General features: G+C 47.8%; 2 protein-coding genes across 3 annotated transcripts in view; both read left to right on the top strand.

The window, feature by feature from the left end:
- SLC7A2 (solute carrier family 7 member 2) overlaps nucleotides 1-12,001 on the top strand; it is a 61,467-nt gene that overhangs the window by 17,260 nt on the left and 32,206 nt on the right. The gene's annotated exons all lie outside the window — the stretch shown is intronic.
- Nucleotides 8,947-10,011, top strand: LOC136404117 (uncharacterized). Its single transcript, XM_066383589.1, has one exon. It carries the CDS (start codon nucleotides 8,947-8,949, stop codon nucleotides 10,009-10,011), a length of 1,065 nt encoding a protein of 354 aa, XP_066239686.1.

The raw sequence follows: 12,001 nt of genomic DNA, 5'->3' as shown, positions 1-12,001 counted from the left end.
CAGCCTCGCTGAGGGTGGGACTTCCTGGGCTCCTCCTTGCCACTGACCCCGCTTTGTAAGCACCGGGCCACCGTGGCCTCGTTGCAGCTTCCTGGCAGCCGGTCTCTCAGTAGCATGGGGTGCTTGGAGACGCCTGGCGAAGGACGAAAACCCCAGGCGAAGCCTTGAGGAAAGCCCGAGTCTTTCCTTGTGTCTGTGCCCAGAACGCTATGTTGCCAGCATGCAAATCAAACCCAAATGAGAAGGCGAGTTTCTTAGTCCTTCTATGTTCCAGTTTAACGCTTTCTGTCAAGCACCTTCCTTAGGGAGAGAACGCCCAGTGGGCATGCTCGGGAAAGTGTTCTGGGGAAGTTCTCTGCGCTGAGGTTTCAGGATGTCACCGAGACTGTGCAGTGGCAGCCTCTTGGGCAGGCGGAGGGAAACGACGCAGGCGGAGGGAAACGCTGCAGGCGGAGGGAACCCACGCAGAAGGAGGGAACCCACGCAGAAGGAGGGAACCGCTGCAGGCGGAGGGAAACGACGCAGGCGGAGGGGACCCACGCAGGCGGAGGGGACCCACGCAGGCGGAGGGAACCGCTGCAGGCGGAGGGGAACGCTGCAGGCGGAGGGGAACCGATGCAGGCGGAGGGGAACGCTGCAGGCGGAGGGAACCCACGCAGGCGGAGGGAACCGATGCAGGCGGTACTGGGCGCCTCGGTGACTCAACACCTGCCCAGCCACAGAGAAGTGGTGCTGAGCGTGTGCCCTTGGGCCCCAATGTGCTCTGCCACCCAGTAAATGGCCAAGAGGAGGGATGGGACAGGATTTTTACTATGTTTGCTCACATTTTCTCAGATGGTATAATAAGGACTGTTTGTCCTCAACATCGTGTTTGTGTCTCCCTGGGCCTGTACGGAGCCGCCCAAAGTAAAGATTAGCCTTCCTTGCAGGCTGGTTCCGATATGCTGATTAACTCACACAATGAGTTTTAAATTTCTGTCATTATAAATTTTCATTTCTGTACGTTATATTTAGTTTTTTTTTAAAAAAATGTTCCTGGTTATTTTGGTAGCCTCTTGCTTTAATTCATTTTTAAAATTTAATCTTTTTTCTTTCAATTTTTCCTTTGTAATTATTCCATAGGCTTGTCTGAAGTCTTAGGCAGTTTAAATCCGTCGGTTGTTCCCATGGACTCTTAAACATAGTGGTTTATTTTGTGTGTGTTCCTGAGTTTTTGACTATGAACTCATTTTATATTGAATTTAATCCGTAGGAATCCTGAAGGCCTGCGTGGGGTGGGCTGCCCTCTGGAGAGGATTTGCCTTTGAAATATACAGAGGAGCTAAGAGACTTTTTTATTGGGTGCGTAAGACTGCGGCTCCCCGGGACCACTTAGCCCCTTCGTCCCGGCCACACATAGTCTTGCTTCCAATTCTCTCTTCCGGAGCAGGGCCTGAGGCTTTGCACCTATGTAGGCTTTTATTCCCTCCGCATTAATGGGCCATCCACTCTTCTACTTATATCTCACTCATGTATATGTATCTTGCTTGTGTCTCTCTGCCTGCCTTTCCCTGTGGGTGTGTCTGTCTGCCCGTCTCTGGGTCTTTGCCTTGGGAAATTGTCATTATTTTCTTGTGAGCTCTCTCACAGCATGTTGTACTTTATCCAGAATTTAGTTGTATTTCTGCAAGAAAGCTCTTCGGAATATGCAGCCCACTATACCTGTGGAAACAGAAATCCTCGTGCACTTGCTAAGAATTAGTAGTTTAGGTATATTTTATAGTTTTGAATAAACAATTATGATATTCGAAGGAAATCTTTGTATCCATAAGATTTAATACTTACATATATTTGTAAGATTAAGCCTCTGATTTCTCAGGTCTCCTGAGATTTAAAAGACTGTTCTGTAGAGCCTTCAAGAAGCTCAATGGCTGACCAAGCAGTGGTGCAATGGATAGAGCATCGGACTGAAATGCAGAGGACCCAGGTTCAAAATCCCGAGGTTGCCAATTTGAGTGTGGGCTCATTGGCTTGAGCACAGGTTCACCAGATTGAACGTGAGGTTGCTGGCTTGAGTGTGGGGTCATAGACATGACCCCATGGTCACTGACTATCTTGAGCCCAAAGGTCACTGGCTTGAACCTCAAGGTCACTGGCTTGAGACTAAGGTCGCTGGCTTGAGCAAGGTGTCATTCCCTCTGCTGTAGCCTCCTCCTCCCAGTCAAGGCACATAGGAGAAAGCAATCATTGATGCTTCTCATCTCTCTCTCTTCCTGTCTGTCTGTTCCAATCTGTCCCTCTCTCTGTCTCTGCCACAAAAAAAAAAAAAAAAAAAAAAAAAAAAAAAAAGAAGCAGCAGCAGCTCTAACATCAGTCTGTGGATATTTGAGAGGAAGGGAATTTATGTCAAGAACGAGAGATTTTGTTTTTCAAATGCAAAATCAAGGATTATTTTCTCTCTTAAATGCCTTCACTTCTGATATTTGAATAAAGAGAAGACTTGTTTATATAAACTCTCTTGGGAGAGAAGGGTGAGATGGGGGGAGGATGGAGGGGAGCCCACCCCTTCGGTTTCGCTGGCTTCCCCTGACATGCTGTCGGGGAGCAAGCTGGGGACTCACTGAGCACAGCTGCCACCTCAGTCACCCAGGTAGGAAGGAAGTCATTTTCTCTGTGAGCACTGCAGGGCCCGAGTATAGCCATGGATAGTTGGAGACGGAACTCAGCGTGATAAGTCCCATGGTGTCATCAACATGGGAAACCTGGCCAGTCCCATTAGCTGTCTGTATGCCTGGGAAACATTTCTGGGTCTCAGCTATCTTCCTTAAATTTAGAGTACTAAACTGGCAATCCATTTTATTCTAAATCTTAACTTCTTTGTATCTACAAATCTCTTTAAGTAAAATAGTAAGTGGCTTTTATACATGGGTTATTTTTGGTGTTCCAAGTGTTGGGCAGATAAAATGTATTATGCTCACTTTGTTAAAGATGGCGCTGCCCACGTGGAGGCCATCACCCAGGTGATATTAATGTTTGTCTCTGTGGGCTGTGGGCAGGCAGAATCCTTGTAGCCTGGGGCTTGGTTTTGGGATTAAGCCTTCCCCACCCTTTTTGATGTGAGGGGGTACAATCCCATCATGCCCCAGATAAGTGACTTTGTATTAGAGACTTCCCTATTTTGTATATTGGATTAAAGGTTTGGATTTCTACACTATAAAATGGCAGAACGGGAGCTTGCTCTCTTGGTTCCTGAGATTAATATTAGAGGAGAGAGCAGAGAGGAGAGCAGAAAGAGGCCATGTGGAGTAGGCCAGGAGAAGCAGCCAAAATGGTGGAGTGTTGAGTGAGAAGCCAGTTTGTGCAGAGTTTGTGCAGGGAGAAGGAAGGAGATGGGGAACAGAGGTGAATAAGTCTGGTGAGCTAGAAACCTTTGATTCTAGGAAACTCGGATAAGTCAGTAGCTTTGTGAGCACTGAATGTGAGTGGGTTTTGGAGCCCAGTGTGTGTTTTTACTTGTCCACCGGGTGCAAGCTAGGATTAAAGAAGATGGCTCATCAGTTTTTGGCTCCGTTGTTTCTTTACCGACTGTCCGAATCCAATGCAAACCTGCATGGGCCGGGTGGCTGTGATGGTGGCCCTGTCTACTGGCTTTACACAAGACATGACTGTCAAACACGTCTTCGATTTATATTATACTAGTAAATTAACAGCCACTGTCATCTACTGGGGGCCTGCTCTGCGGTGGGCACGTCATGTGTATTTTCTCCTTTGACCTTCACAGCAGCCGTATGAGAACGTCTGTATTGTACCGTGAGGAAAAGAGGGCTGAGAGGTGAGCTCTGCCTGCCTCTGAACCCCAAGCGCTTCCCACACTGGGCTGCTTTTTAGAGTCCCCTTTAAACACCAACTATAAAGTCAAATGAATAGAGACGATAATATGATCACACCCGGTTCTCTTTAGGATTTTTAAAGGTGTTGAATTTTGCCTGAGGGCCATGTTAAATTTCTTTTTGATGCCTGGAAGGATAAGAATAATTGTTTTGTTGTCACAGCCATTGTAAAGGGGCCAAGGAAAAGCAGTGTGCCCCCCCCTCCCCCCTTTAATCCCTAGTCTCCGGAGTGAGTACAATAATTGGCCGCAGGATTTATGCGCTTATATACACAGTGTGACTTGCACAGCTAACATGGACTTTTTTTTCCCTTCTAGTGTGTGGGTAGCAGGAAGGTGCAGAGCCACAGTATGCGCCAGGAACGAGTTCTAAGCACATGTGACTTGTTTCCTGTGCTCACTTGTGTCTATTCTGATAGCACTTGAACTTTGAGAGGTGGAGAAATTGCCAAAAATGATTAATTGGGGCAAGAGTCCAGGAGGACTCAGAGCTAGAATCTATCCCTGCATCCGGATGAGGTTACAATCTAACACGGAACCACTTTCCCAAGCATTTTCCCCATCGTTTTGCCACATTTGTGTTATTAAATGTATCCTTCCAGCTCTCCAGAGAAGTTAGCCTCGACTTTTTAAGTTGAAGATGTCCTTCACTGGAGACCTTACTGTGCTGGGCTCTTGGTCTGCTCCATTAGAAAGGATAGTTTGGGTATGCGTATTTCTCTATTTGAAGAAAAAGGAAGTGTTTAGAAATCTTAAAAAAAAATCTAACAAGCTCAAGAGTACGAAACAAGAAAGTGGCCCAAAATTAGCATTTGCTGCATTTTCTCCCAATTCCTCGGAAAATTATTGTTACACTCCCAGAAAGATATCCTAGAAAGACACTACACAGGTACGGGTTTGGACTTGGCGGCACGTCCTGAGTAAGGCAACATGTAAGCTGGAAGGATGTGTTTGGTAGGGTTGGAATTTGACAGTGAGCTGTTTCCCTTCCCATTATCACGGTAGGATTGTGTGTGCTTCGTTAGCAATGGAGTGCGTGTGAGCTCACACTCAGAGTTCAGGAAGCAGCTCAGTGGTGCTAGAGCCATTGGTGATGAAATGGTTTTGTTTTCCTGCCTGCAAACAAAGACGTTCCCGCTCGTGGGATTGTTGAAACCTTCCTGTGGAAGATTGTTAAACAAACCTGGTCTTGGTTGACATAAGACAAATGAAATAGGGAGGCTGGGTAGTGAGTGAGAGGTTGGGGAGGAGTCAAAGAATTTGCATAAGCTATGCTTTTTGTAATATTCATAGAATGTTTGTCTCTGGACGCTGTTCGCCAGCCAAACTCTAGCCATTTGTGGTAGAAAAGAAGAGACTGATTCTCAAAAGGCATGAATCCAGCAAAAACAAGTTATGCTGACAAACACCACATCCTCTTTTTACATGGTTGTTAGATTGGTGGATTTGGGAACTTGAAGCATAATGTATAAGGATTTTGGCAAAGCATTTAGCACCACGTGTTAGGATAGCTTTGGGGTAAGTTGGAAAGAAATGTGGGTTTCTAGTTAGTCGCATGTCGCATGATATACCCAAAGTGTTGGTTGATGGGTCACTACCAGCTTGGAGAGACAGTCTTGCTGGCCCGCCACAGTACTCTGTCCTTGGTCCTCTGAGGTTTAAACATGTCTATCATTTACTTGGATTAAGAGAGAAGATATGCTAATTAAATGGGCAGTGACATAGGGCTAGGTAGGATGCTAAATACATTGCTTGATGGAGGGAGTTGTATTACACATAATCCCAAAGGATGTGAAATTGAAAATTCTGGATTTAGGTTTTAAAATAATCAGTGAAACAAAATGGAAGCAAGACCAGTGTCTATGAATATCTCTGATGATAAAAAGATCCCTGAGGGTTTTAGTGGACTGTAAACCAAGTATGAATCATTCATTGACTGAACAAATGTTTATTTCCCTCCTTTCTATATTTTAATCACTCTAAGTACAGTGAGATGAGTAAAATATAGACCTGGCTTCAGGAAGCTGTCAGTCTAAGAAAGTATAGTAGAATCCTAGGGTTTTCATTAAAATGGATCACAAACTGGGTGGCTTAAAATAAAGATACTCACTGTCCCACAGTTCTGGAAAGTCGAGGTCTAAAATCAAGGTGTCAGCAGGCCCCTTTCTGAAATTGGGGGTGGGGGGGAGAACCCGCCCTGGGCGCTCCCAGCTTCTGCGGGTGGCCGGCGGGCTCTAGTGTTCCCTGGCTTGCACCACTCCGCTGTCTGCCTCTGACATCACATGGCCTTCTCCCTGTGTGCCCCTCCTCCTGTGTCATTCCCCTCTTGTAAGGACACCAGTCCTGTTGGGGTAGGGCTCACCCAAATGGCCTCATCTGAATTTGATAACACCAACAAAGAACCTCTTTCCGAATCGGTGCCAGGGTTTAGGATTTAAGCATATTTATTACGGGAGCACAGTTCATCCGAAGCACGTCCATCCACGTGGTTTGACTCTGATCCTGATCAAGAAGAAGTCATGAAAATGCCGAGTGCTGTGAGAACAAGTGATATAGGTAGGGAGACCTTAGCTCCGCTCAGGGGAGGGGGTGTGATGGATGACCGGGAGCCGTCTAGGCCAGAAGGACGAGGGACTCTCCAGGAAGGAGGAACAGCTCTGCAGAAAGCAATGAGAGGCACAGAGTCCTGACAGTTGGGAGGAAGCCCAGTGTGCCTGGAGGCTCTGAGGCCGAGGCAGGAGATGGGCTAAGGATGGAGCGAGGAGCGGTCCAGCAGAGTTTGTGCACCACATTGAGGTGGTGTGTGGTGCCTTTTAGAAATAAGCCAAAAACAATTAGTAGACGTCTGCCGACTGGAGGACGATAATAAGCAACTCAGACCCTGTACTCACTTGACCGTGTCTGGAATGCTTTGCCTTGTTGGGAGTGTCATTTCAATAAGTTAGGATTCTTCAAAATGTGGTTCTTGTACTTTGAATTAATGCATTTCTCTAAGAGGGGAGAAGTCTTAGGATGATAGCTATTTGAGATTATTTAATAAATGAGGAGACTTCTCCGTATCTGTCCTTAGGGCACAAGGAGGCCAGTGGGTGGGAGTGGTGGGGGCCCTTCTGTGGCAGTGGGCGCTACAGTAAAGAAGAGGAGGCCTTGCGAATTCGGCCTGCCCTTGCCCTCGGGGGACAGCCACCAGTCAGATGAAAGGGACTCTGCATTGAGGTGCAGTGGGGAGAGGTTTTCTCCCAGGTCCCCTACGAGAAGCATCCACGAGGGTTTCAATAGTGATGTTAAGATTCCTAAAATGCATTAACCCACGCTTTATAATGAAAAATTAAGAGCATTAAAAGGGCTTTAAAATGAAATGTTACTGGAGGATTATTAAATAACTGAATTCACTGAAAACTCTTTGCAAAGTTCCACGTCAGTGATATCTCACTTAAAACTGTCTTTGTAGAATCATCTCCGCGCGTGCGCTTTTCCTGTGGCTGCCGTAGCCGCAGTGGGTGTCTCTGACCACACGTCTGGGTACAGCTGTCTCTTCTCTCTCCCGGATGTTCTCCCAGCCTCCCCTGTTGGCCTTGTTCATTCAAACTTGTTTCTAGGGCTCAGTTGCCAGTCATTTATGTTAAGCCAAATAAATCCTATTTAGAAGTGATGGTATGTAAATGCGTACCTTCTGTTTTATAAGAAGCAGGTCATTTTACCTTCACTGGGGGTGGAGGGAGAAGGGGACACAGTGTATGCAGAAGTGTTAATCCTGCCCAGCCATCGGGGCCCAGAAACACCGACCGCCTGCCCAAAGTATATGTAAAAGGGACTTTGATGTTTCCTAGTATCTCTCGAAGGGGATCCCATTCATATTCCACTACAGCGTGTCTCAGAACCCCCCTTTCCTCTCCGCCTCACTGCCCTTGGCCAGGTGGACGTGCTGTCCCCGGCCCTTGATGACATAATTCAGCCTGGCTTCTTGGCTTTACGTTTTCTAAGTGGATGGTATATGGTTTTTTTCTTTGAGTCAAAGGGAAGCTCAGGAGTTGACAGAGAAAGGAGGAAAGCACCTCTCTGCTGTCTCTGCAGTACCTCAGTAGGCCTGGGAAGGAACCGGAACCCTCCGTCGAGTCCAAGGCCAGGAACACCGGGTCAGTAAATCACGTTCCCAGGGTCGTAGGCAGAGAAATTGGACTGCAGTATCCACATGGAGAGCAGCAAAATGAAGGCTGGGAAGGAAGGCTGAGGCTGGATGGCTGAGGGGGGTTTTGAAGCCAGGCTGAGTGTTCGAGTCGTTGAAGTTGGCAGGAGGCAGGTTGGATACACGTCTGAGTACATAGATGCAAAGTGTTAAAACTCATTCTGCCTGTTTCATAATTTTGTTATTGAGGAGAATGCTGGTAGTTGTAAACATTCACCAGCATGTTTTAAAATTAAGGACACCAAACTCTACTGGATTAAAAGAATTCATTTACAAATCGCTGCACAGCGTGGTTTCAAATGATTGCTTCCTGTCCCGGGCACCATTGCGGGTAGAGGCTGGGAAGCACGAGTCTGGTTTGCTGGACAGAGCTGGAGTCAGAGCCCGAAGTCCGGCATTTCTCTTTTCGTTTGAGTGCTGGACACTCTGGAGGTCAGATGAACCAGCTCTTTGCAAACAAATAGCAGGAGTGTGAAGAGGAGAGGAGTTCATTTACCTTTCTTTTTGTTACATTCTCGTTTTAATAGATTTGACAGATACATATTATTTTAGTGATTTGTTGCTCTATCTAAGGGAAATAACCATAGTTGTTATTAAATATCAGTACAAAATTCAGGATCTTTTTTTTTTTCAAGAAAGGAATTTTATTTTTTCAAATGAAGTTTGAAAACATTTAACTTTTAATTAACTGATTATAAGAAGTGGCTAATCATATAAATTGTCAACATTTCAAAGTGAGTCTTAAAGAGTAATGATATTGTCTAGTAGTTGGTTCTCTTTTCTTTATTTTTTGCTCCAAGGACTAGTTAAGCATCATTCAGCTTTTTAAAAAATAAATTCTGGAATGAAAGAGTGGATAAGGAACCATGTCAGTTTGGGCTTCCCCAGAAGGATGTCCCTGTGCCCCCAATCCGCCCCGGTCCGGACTGTGCTTCCCCGGTGTACCCCGGCCTCCCTTCCCCGGTGTACCCCGGCCTCCCTTCCCCTGGTGTACCCCGGTCTCCCTTCCCCCGGTGTACCCCCTCTCCCGGTGTACCCCGGCCTCCCTCCCCCGGTGTACCCCGGCCTCCCTTCCCTGGTGTACCCCGGCCTCCCTTCCCCGGTGTACCCCGGCCTCCCTTCCCCGGTGTACCCCGGTCTCCCTCCCCCGGTGTACCCCGGCCTCCCTCCCCCGGTGTACCCCGGCCTCCCTTCCCCGGTGTACCCCGGCCTCCCTCCCCCGGTGTACCCCGGCCTCCCTCCCCCGGTGTACCCCGGCCTCCCTTCCCCGGTGTACCCCGGCCTCCCTTCCCCCGGTGTACCCCGGCCTCCCTCCCCCGATGTACCCCGGCCTCCCTCCCCCGGTGTACCCCGGCCTCCCTTCCCCCGGTGTACCCCGACCTCCCTCCCCCGGTGTACCCCGGCCTCCCTCCCCCGGTGTACCCCGGCCTCCCTCCCCCGGTGTACCCCGGCCTCCCTTCCCCCGGTGTACCCCGGCCTCCCTCCCCCGGTGTACCCCGGCCTCCCTCCCCCGGTGTACCCCGGCCTCCCTTCCCCGGTGTACCTTGGCCTCCCTCCCCCGGTGTACCCCGGCCTCCCTCCCCCGGTGTACCCCGGCCTCCCTCCCCCGGTGTACCCCGGCCTCCCTCCCCCCGGTGTACCCCGGCCTCCCTTCCCCCGGTGTACCCTGGTCTCCCTCCCCCGGTGTACCCCGGCCTCCCTCCCCCGGTGTACCCCGGCCTCCCTTCCCCCGGTGTACCCTGGTCTCCCTCCCCCGGTGTACCCCGGCCTCCCTTCCCCCGGTGTACCCCGGCCTCCCTTTCCCGGTGTACCCCGGTCTCCCTTTCCCGGTGTACCCCGGCCTCCCTTGCCCACAAGCATATCACATGGGGATGACCTAGTTTTACTGGTTCTGCCTACAGCCACCCCCACACCCCCTGCCCGGATCCTTGGACTTTTGTTTAGAAATTGCTTCTAAACCATTTCACTTTTCCTTTTCGTAATTTCTAAGGCCTTCTCTTTTAGAGAAATTGACAGTTCATTAAGTAATTGATGGTGATTCATGGGCCCTAACTACAACTTCTCCAACTTAAAAGTCTTCATCAGGATTTTTCTTGATTTTTGTAATAGTAATACAAAAATAGAACATCATTTTGACAAGAGTGTCCGACCTCAGTTTTTAAGGACCTCATTGTTTTGAGTTATTTTAATTTTTTATAAAATTCTCAGTTTGTATATTCTAAACTTAAAATGTAGCGGCTCTGGACCGTGGCGAAGAAGAGCTGGCCGTGTCCTAGCTGCTTCCTCTGCACGCACGGCAGAAGGGCTTCTTCAGACTCCCTGAAGCCCGCACGGACTTCCAAACCTCTCTCAGCCAATAGCCAACAGCAGTTTCAACACTCTGCCAAAATGCTGATGATGAAAGTTCTGCTGGTACACTGCTTCTGTATTTCAAGAAGTAACAAATCGGAACATGCTTTTGCTTTTTTTTTAAATTTGATATGCTATCTATCTAAACTTCTTGAACATCAACTCAAGATGAATGCGAATTCTTGTTCAATTCCTTTTCTGCCACAGTTTGATGACAGGAATTTTGCCTAGCATTGAGGCAAAATTGGTTTAATGTGAACAATTCATGGAATGAGGTACCTTGTGGGGAGGGTGTGCGTGGTGAATTGAGGGAGTGCTTTAGCTCCTCTTGGAAAGAGCAGGAATAGAGGGAACCACTATTGTCCAGAACTTCTCAATTCTCTGCTCTCAGACAGAAGAGCTTTCTTGTACTTTAACATGTTTTGTAGTCCATGAACATACTTCTAGTATCTTTAGTCTGAAATTCAGCTAATCCAGAAATAAGTGGGAATATAAACTTCCGAGTGATGGCCATTATTCAACAGGGGCATAGAATCTTCCAGGTCGCCTGGATTTCATTAGAGTCGCTCTAATTTGTATGACAGTGAATTACAATTGGAATGAAGATAATGGAGAATACTTTTTCTTTTAATAGTTGTCTTTTTAGGCAGTTTCTTGAGAAGTAATACTGAGTGAATCTTGTAAAGTTGAGCAGTTTGGACTTCTGTTACCCCAGCAGGTAGCCGTCATACACTCAGGAGCACTGTGCAGGGTCACTGAATTGTGGCAAGGTTTGATCAACATTAGCCAAAGATTTAGGGATTTAAACCTTAGTAATCTAGAGAACCCACTCATCTAGAATATCTTGTTGCATGGCCGTGGGCTGCTCCGCTGTATACACGGTGTTACATCACCATCTGCGCATGCGCATATGCTGCCACATCATCCTACAGAAACTGGGAGGGTTTTCCTTTTATTTGGTGCAGATTTCACATTTCTATCATCTTTTGTTGCTTTCCTGTGACCGGTTAAAAGTGCGCTAGGACTTTACGGACACACGGTAGTATAGCACTTAAGGAGTGACGGGTGTGGAACCTTTAGAAAGAGTGACTCTCCTGGTGTTTGGAATGGCACATATAGGGTGACAGGGGCTAGCAGAGGACACTTCCTTTGGTAGCTGGTTGGGGAGAGGGAACAGGTGTATCCTCTGGCATTTGAGATGATTTATTAGCCAAAGATTACTGAGGCTTAATGGGAACGAACAGCTGCCTGGTCCCGAAATGTGCCACCAAGATCCTTGACGGTGGAAATGGGCGCTGCCTGGGCACATGCTCAGGTCACGGAGGTGCTGAGGGCTCTGCTTTCCTTTTTTCACTTTAAATTTCTGCTCTTCTCCAAGCCCCAAAACAAAAGTTGGGCACAATTTTGTTTATTATTCTGCACCGATCTGAACGGGACAGCTCGGTCTGCCTTCTTTGTTTGCTTTTGCCCTTCCTTGGGCTAAGTGGATTCATGTTTTGAGGCACCAGCTGCCTTTACAAAGTTTCCAGAATTCTCCAGCAGCTGTTTGTTTGCAGGATGTCCTTAGGAAAGATCCTCGTCTATTAGGATTCTGGATC

This window comes from Saccopteryx leptura, chromosome 4 (assembly GCF_036850995.1).
Source record: "Saccopteryx leptura isolate mSacLep1 chromosome 4, mSacLep1_pri_phased_curated, whole genome shotgun sequence".
Lineage (NCBI taxonomy): Eukaryota > Metazoa > Chordata > Mammalia > Chiroptera > Emballonuridae > Saccopteryx > Saccopteryx leptura.
Note: the sequence above shows the minus strand (reverse complement) of the source record. Positions and strands in the feature narration are given on the sequence as shown.